General features: G+C 41.8%; 1 protein-coding gene across 1 annotated transcript in view; it reads right to left on the bottom strand.

Annotated features, from left to right (window-relative positions):
* The window catches only part of CUBN (cubilin), a 276,969-nt gene that overhangs the window by 76,452 nt on the left and 181,064 nt on the right, over positions 1-19,453 (bottom strand). Inside the window, exons 41-48 of the mRNA XM_079700464.1 lie at positions 18,390-18,536; positions 15,484-15,674; positions 15,139-15,322; positions 10,641-10,815; positions 9,269-9,447; positions 7,661-7,870; positions 6,850-6,990; positions 5,981-6,162 (exon numbers count right to left, since the gene is read on the bottom strand). Coding sequence (XP_079556590.1) covers positions 5,981-6,162; positions 6,850-6,990; positions 7,661-7,870; positions 9,269-9,447; positions 10,641-10,815; positions 15,139-15,322; positions 15,484-15,674; positions 18,390-18,536 — 1,409 coding nt within the window. The remainder of the gene's footprint in view (positions 1-5,980; positions 6,163-6,849; positions 6,991-7,660; positions 7,871-9,268; positions 9,448-10,640; positions 10,816-15,138; positions 15,323-15,483; positions 15,675-18,389; positions 18,537-19,453) is intronic.

Raw genomic sequence — 19,453 nt, 5'->3', positions numbered from 1 at the left:
CCTAGGAGGTTACGTTCCCAGACCAGACACAATTCCTTCTAAGAAAACTCTGTGCTAAAATGAATTACTTAACAATATGGGCACTTAGCCCAGTGCCACAAGCCACCATGTTACCTGGAGCACATTTTGTGGCCTCAGGGTCATTGCACTAAAGTGGAAGTATTGCAGTCATGCCCTCCTGCCATGTGGTGACAAGTGAAAAACCGCTGTGCTCTTTGCAACTGGAAACTGTGCTCAAAATGTAAAGAAGCTATGCCAACACGCTCACATCTTAGTTCACAGAGTTCACTGGGGAACAGTTTTGTTTAACAATCCATCAGGACCTTTGATATTTGGAAAGAAGGCTTAAATGTTAATCTCTGATGATCTGAAATATAGAAGAACTCAAATATATATATATATATATATATATATATATATATAGTGTGTGTGTGTGTGTGTGTGTGTGTGTGTGGTACGCGGGCCTCTCACTGTTGTGGCCTCTCCCGTTGCGGAGCACAGGCTCCAAACGCGCGGGCTCAGCGGCCATGGCTCACGGGCCCAGCCGCTCCGTGGCATGTGGGATCTTCCCAGACCGGGGCACGAACCCACGTCCCCTGCATCGGCAGGCGGACTCTCAACCGCTGCGCCACCAGGGAAGCCCAAGAACTCAAATATTTTTAAATGCCATTTTTTAATTGGAGTATAATTGGTTTAAAATGTTGTGTTAGTTTCTGCTGTACAACGAAGTGAATCAGCTATATGTATACATATATCCCCTCCCTCTTGGACTTCCCTCCCACCCAAGTAATTTTAAAAATCAATCTCAATGTAACAGGTCTTTCCTAATTAGTCATGCATTCAAAGCTTCAATTTTCTTACTGGTTTGAATTTTTAAAAATGGATTAGAGTACTGTGGACTCCAGAATATTAAACAACTCCAGTTATGCACATAGTTATGATAATTGGCAAAATATTATTCCACTTCTTAACAAAACCAAGCGAATATTTTAGCACAGCTCAAGAAAGATCCAGAAGTAACTAAACAATAATAGATTGAGTGAGCGATAGTCCTGTTTTTAAAAAGGATTTGAATGGCTTACGATTAGAACTAATGAGGCAGAGAATGACACTAAGAGCTGTGGAGAAGGATAATGTATTCCATAACAAAAGCTGTACGCTTTTTTTGCCTACTGTAATTGATCATTAAATTTTGTTCTTCAGGGGCTTCTGGTTTAAAGTGACTTCCGGCTCATAGGACAGGACACAGAGCTTCCTATCATTTACTGAGCATGGACAAAATGCCAGACTCTGCTAATAACCCACTTGGATTACTTTATCCAATTAGCAAAACAACCTCTCAGATATATAATATTATGAATAATACTATGTAGTTGTAATTAGGTGACAGAAATTCATTTTATACTAATTTTCATCAATTTCTCTCATTATAAATACAGTGGATGCTATTTATATATAAGCATATAATATTACCCGTTTTCCAGATTAAGACACTAGAATTCAGAAAGATTATGCAATTTGCCAAAGTTCAAAGAGCCCGTAGTAATACAATTGGGATTCAAATTACCCCTCTGATTCCAAACCATGAAGTAATGCATAAGGAAAGAGAAGGTGACAAGTATTTCAATAATTCTAAAAACAGGAATGGGTGACACATTGCCAGAATCAAAACGGATTATTCACAACTAAAGGGCTAATGGAATATGTGCAAAACCATGATCAATGGCCTTAATCCCTTCCCCAACGTCTGCCCTGAGCTCAGAATCAGCATGAGGAAAACTCGTGAGGCGTCCATTTATCATGTGAACTCCTGCTTTTAGAAGCAGCAAGAGTGCTGTTTCCACCTTCCTCCTCCACTCCTGTCTATACTCAGAAACCATAACTCCCAGAAAACAGTGGGGTAAGAAGTAGGTATATGAGATTCAGGACAAGCTCTAAAAGGTGCTAAAAGCAGGAATAAAAGCAGGCATATGTCTCATCACAGTGCACACGGGATGCTGTGGCTTTTCCTCTTCTCCATCCGGGCACAGAGTGAGATAGGCAGCTGGGTTTGGAGGAATTGGATGCTCAGGTCGCTGGATGAGGTATTAGTCTAGAAGTGGTGCACTCAAAGCCACCCTCAAGCAACCTGTAGATCTTAGGAAGGGTCCCTCTCTTCTCCCTCCCTCCTTCCCTCCCTCCCCCCCCTTCCTTTCTTCTTTTCAGCCAAGTTCTCAGGTAAATAAAGAGCAAACGAAGGACAAGCCACATCCCCTTGTTTGGGGCAGAGTGAAGAGGAAAAAAAATAAGTATTGAACCCATAAAAATATATTTCAAAGAAAAGGAATATGGACATTATATTAAAGGTTCAGAAATTTATTCTGAAAGTGATTCTTTGATGTTTTAACCTCCCTGTGGGGAAAAGACCTGTAATATAACATATGTGGTTTCCCCTAACTCAACGGTCAAGTCCCCACCTCAGTCTGCTCCCATGAAGCCCATGAGTGGACAGCCCCAGTCATGAACACAGAGCTTTCCATCGCTTTTTAGTACTTCATTCTTAAATATGAATGAACAGTCAAAGGTCATCAGACATTTAGGGAAACATCCAACATAAAAGGCAAAGACCAATATAATAGAAAACAGGAACTTGAAGGAAACTGACCCCCAAAGGAGCAACACAAAGCTTCAAGATTATGATTAATATATTCATATATGTATGTGAATATATTGAATACATATGAATATGAATAGATTGAGAATATATATGATTTTTTTTTGGCTGGGCCATGCGGCTTGTGGGATCTTAGTTCCCCAATCAGGGATTGAACCCGTGCCCCCTGCAGTGGAAGCGCGGAGTCCTAACCACTGGACCACCAGGGAATTCCCAGAATATATATGATTTTTAAAATCTATATTAAATATATTCAAATAATAAGGATAAAATAAGGATAATTACAGGTATACACATCCTCAAAAACTTTATCACCCATGCCCACGTCCTTAGGGAGCCACAGAGCATGTGCCTCGCCCAAAGAGGAAATTAACCAAGAACAGAAAATGAGCATATCATAAAGCCAGGCGTCCAGCCCAGGAGACGAATGAAGGGACTTGCAAATTTGATGATGTAGGGAAATCTGAGCACGGCAGCGGAATCAGGCTTGAAGCTGATGGGCAAATGCTCAAGGAAGATATTGCTAAGGAAAATGAATAGAACTGATAGATGTGTTTTACTGTATAAGGTGGGGATGTATACCTGGAGTAGAAAGTGTGTGTGGAAGAATTAGTGATAGATACGTGAAAAACCAAGAAAAACCATGAAAGTGTAAAAGGGACACAGTTATTATTATTACTTGGAAAATCAAAAGCAAATGCTAACAGAGTACACCACTTGGTTTAAGTGGGAGTGATGTTTTCATAATCATATTAATGTAAACCTTGAATAACAATTTAACAAAATCTGTGACAGGAGTATTTGGCGAGGTAGTTGGGGGGTGTAAGTGAATTACGTGCACCCCACGTGCATTTGCAGTGATGGTGGGGAGGTTTTTGAAGACAGCTAAATCCTCACCTTCCACAGCGGGATGTGGATAGATAATGTCTAAGACAGAAAAAATAAAGTAGTAGCATAATAGGAATATTGTTTTGAAATAATGACATAAATACCAAAAGAAGTAGCTGAAAGAGTTGAAAAGTAGGTGCCTTTGGCATCTATGATTCAGAGATGGGGAAATGACAAGACATGATTCAGAATTTGTGGTTGATGCTGTAGATTTTACTTTATTATGTGAGTTCCGAAAGTATGACTTTTCCTGTAGGGCATGTGAATATTCTGCTGGTACGATTCCTAATGATTATATTTCAATATGATCTCAAAGGAAAAAAAAATGTTAACATATACATCAAAATTTTAGTAATGGCTATGTTGAACTCCAAGTATTTTTATATTTTTTATTTTCTCAACTCTCCAAATACCATTCAATAGCATCCACTGTATTTATAATGAGAGAAATTGATGAAAATTAGTATACAAATGAATTTCTCTCACCTAATTACAACTACATAGTATTATTCATTGCCAAGAAAAGATAACAAAATGCTTCAAAAGATGATATAATGGGAGTGGTTAAGTTTTTTTCTACTTCATTCTTGCTCTGTATTATTCATTCAACAATAGGAAAAAAAATGTTCCTTTAAAATAAGAAAACTTAGGTCCAAAATTTCCTGGCTTCCAAATAAAAGAAAGCACACTGGGCTCTGTGATTTTCAATATCTGATAAAAGACATTTCAGTCCTTCATATATTAGAACCAGACAGTGAAATTTGAAGCCTAAATATGACCATTTTAGAGCAATACAAAGAGAGAGTAACATACAGAGGTGTTTCATATTTTTGAAATTCACTAAGCAGCAGGAGACAATGAAACTACAAACAAAAGTGGCTCATTTCTGAGAAGGGTAATGCTAGTTCTTGGACTGTTGATTCCTTCAACAGTGACTGTGTCTATTACGTGCCAGGCACTGGGGATTCAGCAGGGAACGAAGCGAAGTGCGTGTCCCTGTAAGTGGAGCTTACATTCTAGAGGAGGGAGCAGCCAATACACAAACAAATAGATGCGTGGACTGTCAGCTGGTGTGAAGTGCTGTGAAACCAGTCCAGACCAGGGTGGGGTGGGGTCTATTTAATGAAGGTAGTTAGGAAAGGCTTCTCGGACCAAGTCATTTGAGCAGAGCCCTGAATGAAATGAGGGAGGGGACCAGGCAGCCACCCGGGGAAGAACATCCCAGACAGAGGCAACCGTACATGGGAAGTGCTGGTGGGTGCATCTTAGGGTAGTCAGTCAAGGAACAGAAAAGAGGTCAGTGTGGCTGGGTCCTAGTGAGCAAAAGAGGAGGGGGGGTTGAGATAAGACACATGGGTAGAAGAGGGAAGGCGCAGCAGATAATGTAAGGCCAGCTGGGCCATTATGAAGATGTGGGACTTCCCTCTGAGCGAGAAAAGAGGCCATTGGAGGATTTTCAAGGAAAGCCTCATGGTCTGATTTAGGTTTAAACCCATCACACTGGCTGCTGTGTTGAGACGCAGAAAGACAAGGATGGAAGTAGAGACCAGTTGGAAGTTATTAAAATAAATCTAAATGAGTGGTGATGGCGGTCGCAGTGGATGTGATGAGAAGGAGTTAGATTCTGGATCTCTTGTAAAGATCTAGCCGAGTGAGCTTGCTTATGGGTGCAGTTTAAGGTGTGAAAGAAAGGACTCCAAAACAGACATCAAGGCTTTGGACCTGAGCAACCAGAAGTTTGGAACAGTTATTTACTGAGATAACAAAGACTGGAGAAAGGGCAAGTTGGGTGGAACATCTACTAATATTCATCTACAGTTAATACAGTATAAACGCATATATATCTGTCGTTCACAGCTAACACTCAGGGATTTCATTAGGTTTCTTTTGCTAAGGGAAGCTAAGAATACTAAGGGTATTATACTTATACTCAAATATAATATTATACTCAAATATAATACTTGAGATTATACTAAGGGTATAATCTCAAAGCATGAGCTTCGCAACCTGGAAGACAGTCGACCTTGGTCTTCCAGAGGAGTCACTCGGCACATCCAGCAGAGAACAGTAATTATGCAGGACCACCCATCTGCTTAAAACTTTTGGTGGTGGCTTGTCCTGTGACTCTGGTCCCAATCGTAGGCTTAACTTTTCGGTTTACACAGGTTTTTCCATATGTAATGATCATTTGCTTGAAAATTTATCCTGCCTATGACCCTGATATAGGTTGAGACAACTAATAGTCTCTTAAAACAGCTTTTATAAAAATTATGGCAAACATTTATTGTGACTTTGTTCTATCTAAAATACTTAGAATTTGTGTGAGATACAGTTGCATGGAGGGGAATATTCCTGACCTAGTTTTCTGACTGTGATTTATGGGTCAATAAACTCCTTAAACAATGGACTATAACATCCCTGCCAGCAGGGGACACTTACTGTCACGTGCTCACTGCTGCAGAATGGATGGGCTTCTAGCCTCAGGTTGTCAAAAGTGAGGGTCACCCGCCGTCCTTCCTGCACAGTGATTCTCCATTCACACATCCAGCCGTGAGGGTTTGGGTTCAGGTAGTTGGGAGAAGTGAAGGTCCCAGCAGGGCCCTGGAGATCCCCACCACATGCTGAAGGCGGGGGAAAAAAAGAGAGAGAAGAAAAAAAAAACCCAAAAAACTATGAAAACTTTCAGTCCAATCCTATAAGGAATGTTCTCAAAAGTAAAGCATTTTTTTATTGTCCCACTGGACAAAATCAGTGCTCTTATTTACCACTGTGTATACACAAGGACTGTCTCTGATATTTAATATTTAATCTCTGCTTCCATAGATGGTAGTTCACTGGCAGCCTTTTGTCATCATGGCCCAAGAAATATGAGAGTCTAGTAAGTGCAGCAATCATCAGAGTCAGGAAAATCAGAAGGCTAAAGTGATCATCCAGTTTTTTCAAGACAAGATCTTTATTTCACCTGAGCTTGTCAGGGAATTTGGAATGCAAATTCCAAGTGACTGGAGCACTAACAGACTGGCTTTCTTAAGATGAGGAATGCGGTTTGGCTCTCAACTCCTGACACCCCTCACAGCATTAGATCCTTTCCTTTGTAGCACTGATTGCAGTTGTGATGTTTCATCTATTGGTGTGACTGTTTGATTAATGTCTGCCTCTCCACTAAACTAGTCAGGCCCAGGAAGACAAGGGTCGCAGTGTCTTTGTTTAGTTATTGCCACACCAGTGCCTAAGAGGAGTGTCTATCCAATGTAGGTGCTCAATTATATATATATATATATATATATATAATGAATCAAAGAACATACCTTCCACGCTGGAGTCAAACCGTAGTCTGAATCCCGAGGCAGTGAGAGAGCCGTCTGTGACAAACCTGACCAAAGCAACATTTCCAGAAGTATCTATGCTGTCAGGAATGGTGTTTCCACAGTATCTGCCCAATAGATTACCTGTGAGAGTCAGATAATTAAGTATTTATATGTCCAGGTGATTGATTTCATTTCACCTCTACTTGAGAAATTCTGCATGTACGAAGAAAAAATCAATAATAGATAAGACCCTGGCCAGGAAGAAATGGTGACCTCTGGCAAGAGAAGCAGGTCAAACATGAATAAAAATCAATATATTCAAGTATATGAGGAAGTGTAACAAATACAGCAACCAATTAGAACCAAGGGCATCAGCACAATGCGGAAGGCTTGCTCACTTGGTTAGTGAAATGGTCCAAGGCGACAGAGTGACAAGCATCCACCTCATAATATTTCCTGGGTATATTACCCTTTCCCTCCTTCCCTTACAGGATGCCCCTCAAACATCTGAGCGTGGCCCCGGAAGGTCTCCCTGGAAGAGGATGCCTTCTGCACACAGTGCTCTCTCAGTGTGGTCTCAGGATAAGCTATATAATGACACCAGGGCTTTGGGCACCACTGTTTCATGGGTAAGAACTGAGGGAGAGAAAAGCTGGCACTGTCCAGAGCTGACTGATCTGCACTTCTCCGCAAAAAAAAAAAAAAAAAAAAAAGTCTTGCCTTACTTGGAAGTGAGGAAATTTCAGAGGCTGAATGAGTAACCTGTGAAAACAGATACCCCCCCCCAAAACACCAGACATATCTCACTGACCATACGTATGGTTTTCCCAGATCTCCACGAAGTCTCGTTCACAGCCAGATGAATCCTCAAGGCTAAAGTCTTCAAAGCGGATGGTGAGATAATGTCCCGAGGGTCCCTGGAGATGCCACTCACAGAACAAGTCGTCTGTATACGGAAGCGTTGGGTACCCATTGCTTTCAATGACTCCACTTTGCCCTGTCACTCTTCCTCCACACTCGGCTGCAGAAAAAGAGCAATATTCTATCACGGGTTTTCTTTTTTTTAATTCAACCAGCACATTTAAAAGCTTTTACGTGCCAAGTGAACATGAACTGAAGTTTTAAAAATACTGAAAATGTTTAGTTTGTGCTTCTCTTACTACATGAAATCTGCTATTGGTGTACAGAGAAATGATACCACAAGGCCAATCTAATAGCGGGAAAGGGAAGGCGGAAAGATGTTGAATGGCATATTCTGTTAATGCCTCATGAATTCTCTTGGGACACTAGGTAAGAGCTATTAGCTGCGAGTAGCTTTCATTCCAAAACCAACTGAGAGATTGATAGGGCCTGCCTAGTACCCTTTGTTAGTGATTCTGTAGACTAAGTCCTAGCTCAGCTAAAAACAATGCTGTGGTTGATTAGTCATGCCTGCCATTTCTGGTTTATCAAATAAACATGTTACTGTAGTAATGGGTATCTCAGGGCCTTGAAAATTACTATCCAATTATTTCTTATCAGCTGGATGTGGGAGATTGAATTATATACAATTTGCCTCAGGCTATACAATGACCCATGGTGTAGGTTAAATATTGTTACAACTCGGCTTTTCAAGTTTTGAACGCATTAAAGATGTTTGGTTAGTGTTCAGACCTAACAGACACTAAATCCTATGTAGTTGTGACCATATTGTAGTGAATCTTCAGAATGCATTTTTTATTACTCATTTTTTAAAGGAAGGAAATCAAAACATTGAATGAATGACCTGGCGCTAGACATTTAGGGGAAAAAACATCATCTCGATTATCTATTAATGTTGAGGAGGTCAAAGTCACTGTTCTAAAAATAGTTATTTGATTACTAAAGAGTTTTACAATTTAATATTGTACATATTTCACGACAAGAGGAAGAAACAAGAATTTAACTGGATATGTTTTTCACTAACAAGTTAGGGAAAAATCCAAAATATTCAAGTTTACTAAAAAGAGTATTTTTAAATGGAAATTAAAGTAAAAATTAAAATTGATAAATGACTTTGTGGTTTTAAACATTCACATTCCTTACTTATTTCTATCATTAAAATAACTGTGAAAATTAGGCAGATAGAAAGGCTTCTTTAAAAATGGCGTGATCAGGGCTTCCCTGGTGGCGCAGTGGTTGGGGGTCCGCCTGCTGATGCAGGGGACGTGGGTTCGTGCCCCAGTCCGGGAGGATCCCACGTGCCGCAGAGCAGCTGGGCCCGTGGGCCATGGTCGCTGGGCCTGCGTGTCCGGAGCCTGTGCTCCGCAACGGGAGAGGCCACAGCAGTGAGAGGCCCGCGTACCGCAAAAAAAAAAAAAAAAAATGGCATGATCATTTAAAAAGTTTGAACGCAATTATTCTGTCACTACTTTCTTATTGAATATAAAAATGTTGTTACCTATGGAATACTTGGCCTTGAATCCCACATGAGTGGGGCTGTTGTCAGACCGGAATCTCAGATACATCACCTCTCCTGAGGACAACTGACTGGCAGGCAGAGAAGCTCCACAAAACTTGGAAAGCATTGGTGCATTTGAATCAGCACCGTCTCGCAACTCAAGGTAATTGGACGTACAACTACAGTGGAAAGAAAATTCTGTTTAGTTTGCAAAGTCTATGGCTTTGACATATTTTGATAATAAAGACTTCACTTTCTCCAAGGACATCATTAAATCATCATTTCTGTAGCGCTATGTACACAACACAGCGTAGACACTATGACAGAGTCAGCGTAGGTGGTGTGTCACTTCAAAATGCCATATGATATTTTTCTGAATTATACACTCCAGTTTGTAGCTGAAAAAGACAGGTTTTACATGTACCACAATGAAGAATATTTATTCGCCTTCCATATTCTGTTGGTCTTAGAAATGTAAAACTCATTCTCGAATCAACCCCTAGGAATGTCAAAACACAAGTATTTTGTTTCACATGATGTTATGACACATTTCACATGACAAAGATGAACTCTCTCTTGATAGCTATGTAACCGGGGCTAAGGGAGAATCTCAGCCGGAATTTTCTGTGTCCCTAAAAGACGACAAGTATTTACCCAGTATTTCTTGAGAAAGTCAACCAGCCAATTAATGCTCAGTGAGGGGAGAATGGCATTATATCAGGAGTCCAGAACTGGTAAGCAAAAGCTCTCATACCTAAGCTTTGCACCCTGCATGTATTCATGCAGATGTATACACACGTTTGTTAAATGAAGAGAAAGATACAGATTTTTTTCAATCTATGTAGTTATTCCATCTGTGTTCAACATAGTAAGACAAACCCTCTGGTTTGTAATCTTTAAAGATTCTTACTAAACAGAGATCGGGAGATCGTACTGTCCTTGCTTTAGTCCTGTTTCTGACACTGGTGACCCCGGGTGTCACAAATTTCCATTTGTTAAACAGATACTTTATCATTTATGACACTGAGTATGGGGCTGGCCAAATAAATATTCGTCTACCAGAGACACTCTCTTTTTCCTGTGGGAGGAAGAACGGATAATATAAATCTCAGACAGCCACCCTCCGTGTCTCTTGGAGGATGTGCACAGGGTCAGGAGGGACAGTGTCTGTTTACATCATCTGCTCAGCTGATGGGTGAGTGTCCGGCAGGCAAGGTTTTCAAGCTCCAGGTGTTAAGCATTTCCCTTCCCCGTCCCTAGATTTCCTTTACCGTATATGCTGCTGAGCAAAGAAGAAGGAAATTGTTCTGAGATGTGACAGCTAAAGAATACTAACTCTGGGTAGGAGGAAAATTAAACGGAGGTGACCTACTTTGGTGTTACTTCGACATTGAATTGATCTTCAAACTGCAGCCTTATGAGCTTCCCAGGAGGAGCAGCTATGAGCCAGATGCAGTCAGCATGCTGCGGATAATTGCTGGGGTGGTTGGGGGAGGTTACGTATCCAGCAGAATCCGCATCGTGGATGTAAATATTGCCCCCGCAGGCTGTCAGGAAACACAGTTAAATCAACCTACCGTCTGGAGAGAGAGGATGCAGGCGACTGCCACCTTCATTTTTAAAGGTCTCTTTATCTGTACCTCCAATCTTAATTTCCTTTCATCTGGAATTATCCTCTTCTTTTTTAAGCAAATACATTCTGAATTTGCTATCAAGGGAGCTACCACATGTGTCACTTTTTAACTCGCCAAACCATATGTTCTCATTGGAAATTTCACTCCTTCCTAAAGCCAACCAAAAGATTATGGCGCATGGTGCGTGCAGTAGCTCATCATGGAAGCATAACGATATACCCACCACTTCGATAAGCATGTAAAGGCACCAGCACTTTAACTGCCTCCTGACCATTCAGGTCAATAGACTGATGTTTAAAAGACTAAGCAGATACACATTTGTACAACTCTGTGGACATTCACTCCTTATGTTTCTTTGGGATTTAGGTGCGTTTGAAGAGCAAGAGATTAATGGTATAAGAAATTTTATGAGCCAGTTTTTTCGGGAAGATAATGAGCTTTTAATACTTTTTTAAAAAGCCCAAAGTGTTAAGTAAAAATACTTTCCTTGTATCAATGAACTTTTTTTTTTTTTTTTGGCAATCTCAGCAAACAAACCAAGTAAGAACAATCTGGGTACTTACAACGCCAATGAAGTTAACCTGTTCAATAACTTAGCCTCACAGATACTGAATCTGCTAAATTCTATGGACATTTGTTTCCAACATCCTTCGGCCACTTATGGGCACATCCTGAGTTGTGCCATTACCTAGAACTCCTTCATCTCTGAAACCCTAGACTTTGAGCTCCTTTGACTGCCTTTAACTCCCTTGCTCCTGGTCTTTCCTTCAGATGCTCCTTGCAAAACCCCAATTCAGTGGTTGTGTTCCATTCAAACCATTCATGGAAATTGATGCCACAACAAACGCATGTTCTCCACTGTCAACGCTGCTAAGCCATCCTCCCGTTTCATCATATAGATGAAAACAGCTATAAAACCAACTCGACTCCCCAGACCCTTCGTCCTCCCCATGCCCTCTCTCATCTCAGCACGCTACTCTGAGCCCTCTTTCAGAAAGGAGAAGTCAGGTGAGAACTCCCTCAATTTGTTACCCCTTATTTGTTACCATCCTTAAAACTTCTCCTACATCTCCACCCTCCTTTATTTTCCCCTGTACGCTGCCTTCATGTGTCTCCGGGTTGGTCTCGCAATCCGTTCTGTCTCCTTGGGGACCTGCTCTCTGTATTCCCTCCTTTTACCGCGTGCTTTTAATCTCGTTCTCTCTCTCTCTCTCCTTTCCCTCCCCCGGCTCTCCTCCGTGAGGCTTTGGCCTTTCCACGTGCCACACGCTCGAGGAATTTACAGCCACTTCCTTTACGTCCCCCCCCCTCACTCGTCAGCCCTCTGAAAGCACCCGTTTCCCGGTCCGCCATCACCCCACACTCACTGTACCCAAGGATGTCTGAAGTCATTGTTCTGTGTCCACAGCAGTCAACGTGCTGACCACACCTTCCTTCTCTACACTGTGGCCCCGGAGCTGCCTGGACGTTAGCTCTTCTCCTCCTCCTTTCATCCCTCTCACCATTTCTCCTCTGGTCCCTGGGTGCCTCTTTCCAGGCCTTTCCTGGCATTGCTGGAGGTCCCCAGGGATCCCCCTGCAGGCCCTTCATCTTCTCAGTATAAATAATTTCCTGGCTAAGGTCATCCACCCTCGCGACTTAAACTGCAACCAGTCTTCTAACAGTTCTCGTATTTCTAGATTCAGCCCAGATCCCTGTTCTGACCTCCAGACTCCTGGTCCAGTGCAGGTGTCTACTGGACATCCCGCGTGGACATCAGTCAGAGATTTCAAACCGAACATGTGTCCCAGACGGACCTTACTACCTACTCGCCGCCCAGAAGTCCGTGTATGAGCGCATGACCCTCTTCTTACTGACCACCTCGTTTTCTCCTTAATACTTGTTGCCATAGGACATGCTGCATCTCTTATTTATTATCTGCATTTTAACACCGAAATTAAGCTCCATGAGGACATGGATTTTATTCGTTTATCGCTGTATCCCTGGGACCTAGCATAGTGTCTGTCACATGGCAAGTTCTCAATAAACGTTTGTGGGATAAATGGATCCACCAGCCAGAAACCTAGGGGTCATCTATGGCACCCTCCTGTCCCACATCCAAATCCACTCAATTCCGTATTTATAATCTCTCTCAATATGCCTTGTCTTCTGTGTGCTTATCGCCACTGCCTTAGTCCAGGACCTAATAATTCCTCCGTGAATTACTCTTTCACCTGCTCTCTCCACCTTAGTCTCTCCCCCTCCATGTGTTTTCAGTGCCACTGCCACACGGGTGTTTCTAATCTGATAGCACCATTCGTGCTTTGGATTAAAACCTCCCAAGGGCCCCCACTGCCTTCCAGTTAACATCTTAACTCCTTTTGGTGCCGCCCTCAGCATCATGATTCCTGCCTGCTTCACCACCATGATGTTTAGCTCCTTCTGACTCTCTTCTCCAGCAGTCGTGAATTCTTTCAAATTCACGGAAATGCCTTACTGTTGCACAGCCATTGAGACTTGATATGTGGTCACCTCCTTTCTTCACTGACTGGCAAATCTCTGTCAGCTTCCTTCCTCTGGGAGCCTTCTCCCACCCAGAGCTCCCGATAGCCCCTCCTTCTAGCCTCATCATACCGTGCCCTACCTGTGCCCTTGCTTGTATGTCTCCCCCTCTGCACTGAACTCCTCCACAGACTTGGTAGTTTGCACAGTGTGAAGCACTTTGTAAATGTTCAATTAATTAGTTAGAATGTCAATCAATCCAGTGGGAATAAAAGCATCGAGCACAGGGACACAGAACTCTCAATCAACCATACTGAAGGAGTGTCCTTGGAGAACGACGGTGTAGAACAAGGCTAATTCGATGCCACAAGTTGTTCACTGAGTAACATGTGTTAAAAGCTGAGAAACCGAAGTGGCAAAGAAGTTGGTGTGCTGGAAAGATAGATGGGGAAGTAGAACTGACTGTAGTTATAGGACATGGTTGAATCAGAAAGGTGAGAGAAACAAGAGTGATCATATCGCAACAGGTTTTGAAACCAAAAGACTTTTAAGTCTAATATTGAGGCAGAAAGATGGGGAGAAGGTAATGGCCATACCATTCTTGCATGAACAGAGGGTCGAAAAAGAATGAGCTACAGTGAAAGAGTTACAGTGTTGCAAATCTATAAGGCTCTCTAAAGGCTCAGGACCGGGTGAAACCCTGTCCATTCACAACTCAGCAGCAAAGCTCAGAATGGAGATGGGGAAGGATGAGAAACTCGCTACCTATAAGGCAGCGGTACTGGGGTCACAAAGCTGTGCTGGTAAAGACTCCTTCTAAGTGCCAGAGCTATGTGGTCTGGGAAGTGGTGAAAGGACATGCCCTATAGTCATGGAATCTACACGAGGTATTAGATGATTTTCTGTGTCAGTTGGTGGAGACTTACTTCCTCTCCTCTCTTCAAATGAAGAAATTCTGCTGACATTTTAAACTCTCATATTTTGGAGAATGTGCGATAAAACATATGGCTCATTTAGATTAATACAGATTTTGAAATATGTCCAGGAATCTGTGATTGAGGTCATAGGGTTATTCTGAAATTCAAATTATCTAATTTTAAGGGGACAAAGACTTACTCTTTACAGACACCACTCCTTCCCTTTTTTGAAGCTATGCTTGTTTACTTATTTATGCAATTAAACATTACCTAAAAATGTCACAAAAATCAAATCATTACAGTAGAATTAAATAACAATCAAGTATAATTAAGACAAGGTAATTAAGATCATTACTGTAATATATAATTAAATGGGTAATAATAGAATCAGAAGATTATATGTTCATTTAAAAAGAAGCATACAGATGATTACAAAACAATGTAATTATCATTCTTATGTTTCTATAACTGTATGTAACTTATAATTAGACATTTTATAATGGAAAAGTCTAAGGAATTTCAGGGGATCATTAAGATCAGCTCAATTTATACTCATGGAGAAGTTCACTTTGTTCTCTTGCTATGTGGTCTTGGAACAATCTAAGCCTCATCTTACTTATCTGAAGAATGGGCACAATGAAGACAATGTAGTCGTGATGAGATATCAAATGTATCAAGCATAAAATAAGTGCTTGATAATAGGTAGCTACTCTTACTAACACTATTATTGTTAGTTCAGAAAAAAACTTTACATATTTTTTTCTCCAATCTATTTAAACAAAAAAGGCCAAGCAATTGCAGGAAAAGTACAGACATCATTCTCAGTGAAGATACTTACCTAAGCTCTTTGCCTCATATGTGATTTTAAATCCTCGTCCTTCATTACTGTTATCAGAAATGAACTGAACAAACATTTGATTATCTGAGGTGAACAGAGTGGACGAAGGGTGACTGCCACAAAAATGCCCATTTCCTCCATGGGGGCCCAAGGGTGGAGAAGAGATATCAGGTCCATTTTTTAGCTGGAAAGACAAATTAAAATTGCACAATTTCCTTCATACCGATAAAGATGAGGTATACAAGTTCTATCAATTTATAGCCCAGGAGGAGAAACATCATCATTTTGTTTTCTGAATGAAGTGTGTAGAGAAAGTGGTTAGAAAAAGAAGCAAACAACACCTACCACCAAGTAATCCCCCTGGTTGCAAGAAGAGTCTCTATTTGGAATCTGGAAGGGCTGTTCAAAGTGGACAGCGATGGTCAGACCACTCTGAACCTGGACATGCCAGGAGCAGTTGAGGTTGGGAGTGTAGGTCTCTGCATACCCGGGTGACGTGATAATCCCTCTGTCTGCATGCAAGTATCCACCACAACCTTCCCAGGAAGAAACAAAGATAGCACATTTAAATAACACTCACAACTGGATTTTGATGCTTTTTCTGTTTGTCTTGAGAATTTTCAAAGTATAGGCAATAGAAATGTGGTTTGAAACTCACTCGGGACCAAAATATGTTGGAAACAGCGCAACAAGCTTGGATGGAGCACACGCTCCTCGGTACTCATTTTGTTTTTGTTTCTAAGATAGGGATGTAGAAGTAAGCAATAGAGACAAATTCCTTAGCTTTCATGAAGCTTACTTTGTACAGGAGTCAGACGTACAACAAACACCTACATAATTAATATGTGAGGTGGTGATAAGTTCTACAAAGAAAGGTGAGCAGGGAGAGGGAAAATGAACTATATTGCCTGGGGCAGTTAGAGAAGGCCACGCTACTGCAGTCATATCCGAGCAGAGACCTGATTGACATGGGAGATCGCATCCCAAGTGAAGAAAGACAGACAGAGAAAGACAAATCCCATTTGTTATCATGTTTATGTGGAATCTCAAATACATCACAAATGAACCTGCCTAGGAAACAGAAACAGAAACAAACTCACAAAGAGAACAAACCTACGGTTACCAAAGGGGAAAGGGGTGGGTAGGGATAAATTTGGAGTTTGGGGTTAGCAGATACAAACTACTATATATAAAACAGATAAACAACAAGGTCCTTCTGTATAATACTGGGAACTATATTCAATGTCCTGTGATAAACCATAATGGAAAAGAATATGAAAAAGAATGCATGTCTATGTATAACTGAGTCACTTTGCTGTACAGCAGAAATTAACACAATATTGTAAATCAACTAGACTTCAATAAAATAAATTAAAAAAAAGAAAAAAGAGAGACAGGGAACCAAGACATAAGAGTGTTTGAGAGAAGAGCATTGCAGTCCAGAAAACAGCTGGCGTGAAGGCTGCTGCGTTAGTGGTGTATCACAGAAGTCAGAATGGATGAGGCCAAATGAGAGATCTAAACGGTTAGCCCGGTAGGTCATGCAGGACACGGCAAGGGCTTATTCTGAGTAAGAAGAGGAACACACTGAAGCATTCTGAGCATCAGAACGGCATGATCTGACTTAAAATTTAAAGACTCACTGTCTGCAATACTTAAGCTCTAAGGAAGGGCAGGGAAAAGCAGAAGCAAGAGGTCCAGGACGGGGGTGACTTCCTGAGTCCAAGGAGGGTTGACAGATGCCTGGGCTACGATGGCAGCAGTAGAAACAGGGAGAAGTGGTTGGACTCTGGATATATTGCGAGGGTGGGACCATTGTGGTTTGTTGATGAATGGGATTGATGGAGCCAGAGAAGAAGAATGAACGGTGATGCAAGCGTCCTGGCTTAAACAGCTAGAAGGAGGTACCTTCCACTTCCTAAAATTGAGAAGACTGTGGAATGAGCAAGTCTGGGGCTGGGGGAGGTACAAAACGGCGGGGGGCAAGAGCTAGTTTCCCACATGTTAACTTATACAGCGCGAGCTGTCACGCACATGTCCACGAGCCACGAGAGAGAGAGTGAGAGGTTCGAGCTGAGAAGACAGCGATGGAGCAGACGCTTATTTGCCAGCTGTCAGGGGCCGACCGGAGCATCAGCGAGTGAGGGCAGGGAGCTCCCACGGCTAGTGAAAACGCAGAGGTGGAAATTTACCTTAGGTCTGTCTAATTCCCAAGCCCATTCTCTTGAACCACTCTGCAGCTGGCCCCCCTTGACTGTGAGGATGATCGTTTATCTTCAATGGGTCCCTACTCTATATATTATAAAGGCATACATAATACTGGAGAAAACATTCATTTTTAATGTCTAGACTGATAATCTACTTTAAAATTAGGTTTTTCAGTTAAAAATATGAGAGTCTTTAGAAATTTCACATTCTGTGGGCTTTTTTTTTTTTTGCTATACGCGGGCCTCTCACTGTTGTGGCCTCTCCCATTGCGGAGCACAGGCTCCGGACGTGCAGGCTCAGCGGCCATGGCTCACGGGCCCAGCTGCTCCGCGGCATGTGGGATCTTCCCGGACCGGGGCACGAACCCGTTTCCCCTGCATCGGCAGGCGGACTCTCAACCACTGCGCCACCAGGGAAGCCCTGTGGGCTACTTTTTAACTTTAATCCAGTGTGGGTTGAAAATGATTGTTTGGACTTCACATTTTGTCAAGTTTTGAAAGTCTCAGTCACACTCCACACGATAGCCTGCCATATATGAGGCACATTGTCAGACTCACCAAATTCATATTTCAAGGGCAACAAACTCTTCCTGCCAACCTTTAAATGAGTCATTTCAACCAAGGGATCCATGACAATATCTCCTACATTACTTTGGTTATTTCTTAGGTTGAAGATACCTCTGACTTACTGTTCCTTTGATGTGTTATGGATACGTACTGTCTTCTGGTTCCAGCCATCAGCGAGGCTGACATTTTGTTTTAAACATCTTACTCTTGTGCCTACCATGGAGGGAACATGCCCTGCCCAAAGAACTGAAGATGGGGCATCATTCACAAAAGTGGCCAGTTTCTTTCTTTCTTTCTTTTTTTTTTTTTTTGATTAAGACTTAATACCTGACATCAGGATAACCCCCCGAGGCTGGGCAGAGACCTGTGTGCTGACTTAGAAGCTGTGTCCTGGCATTGAAAAATGAGCAGAGTGTATTAGGGGGAGAGCAAGAGGAAGATGAGATGAAATGAATTTGAACTATGAGAACATATTACTCTTGTGAAACGATGCATTAAAGCCCGCCCTGGTTACACTGAAGTCCGAGGTGAACTGGATCACCATGTACTCTCCAGTAGACCGGATGGGTCCAGGGATCTCTCTGCCACAGAGAACTGCTAGCTCCTGGGCCAGGCTATTGTCTCCTACGACCAAAAAAAGGAAATGTCAGTGTGAAAATATGATGTCTTAAGAGTCTCCTCCACAACTTATTTACAAAACAGAAATAGAGTCACAGACGTAGGAAACAAATTTATGGTTACCAGGGAGGAAGGGGGTTGGGGAGGGATAAACTGGGAGATTGGGCTGGACATATACACACCACTCTATATAAAATAGATAACTAATAAGGACCTACTGTAGAGCACAGGGAACTCTGCTCAACACTCTGTAATGACCTATATGGGAAAAGAATCTAAAAAAGAGTGGATACAGGCATACGTATAACTGATGCACTTTGCTGCACACCTGAAACTAACACAACACTGGAAATCAACTAAACTCCAATAAACATTTTTAAAAAAGAGTATCCTCCACCATCATTGCAACCCAGCCAAAGTGCCTCACACATTATTCTCAAAACACCCCCATTCCTAGGAGGCAGCAGGATTACCAAATAAGGGACATTCCAGGGGTTACATCATTGTGGCTCCAGTTTGTAACGGTGCCACCTCTCTTTTTCTTTAACCTTTTTAATAACAACTTCTTTGCCAGTTTCCACTGCCTTTCCAAAAACTGGCCGACAGTTCTTCCTGGAACGAAGACTCAAAATAAGAGGATGTGAGATTGGGAAGTAACTGAGGACCAATGCTGATATGTGCAGTAGATACTGATCTAAACTATTCTGACTGCTGAAGATCAAGTATCTAAAAAAAAAAAAAAGGTTTGATTCTTCAGCCCCAGATCTGATGCTAATGTTATAAGGTCATTTGCCCAGAAGTCTGCCTTCACCTTCAGAGGGGTTTTCTTTTTTCTTTGCATTATTTTGTTGTTCATTGTTTGTTTTGCCATTATAAGAACACACTTCTCTCCATGTGTGGAGGATGAAAAAAGATAGTGTCAG

Source organism: Hyperoodon ampullatus, assembly GCF_949752795.1.
Source record: "Hyperoodon ampullatus genome assembly, chromosome: 3".
Classification (NCBI taxonomy): Eukaryota; Metazoa; Chordata; class Mammalia; order Artiodactyla; family Ziphiidae; genus Hyperoodon; species Hyperoodon ampullatus.
Note: the sequence above shows the minus strand (reverse complement) of the source record. Positions and strands in the feature narration are given on the sequence as shown.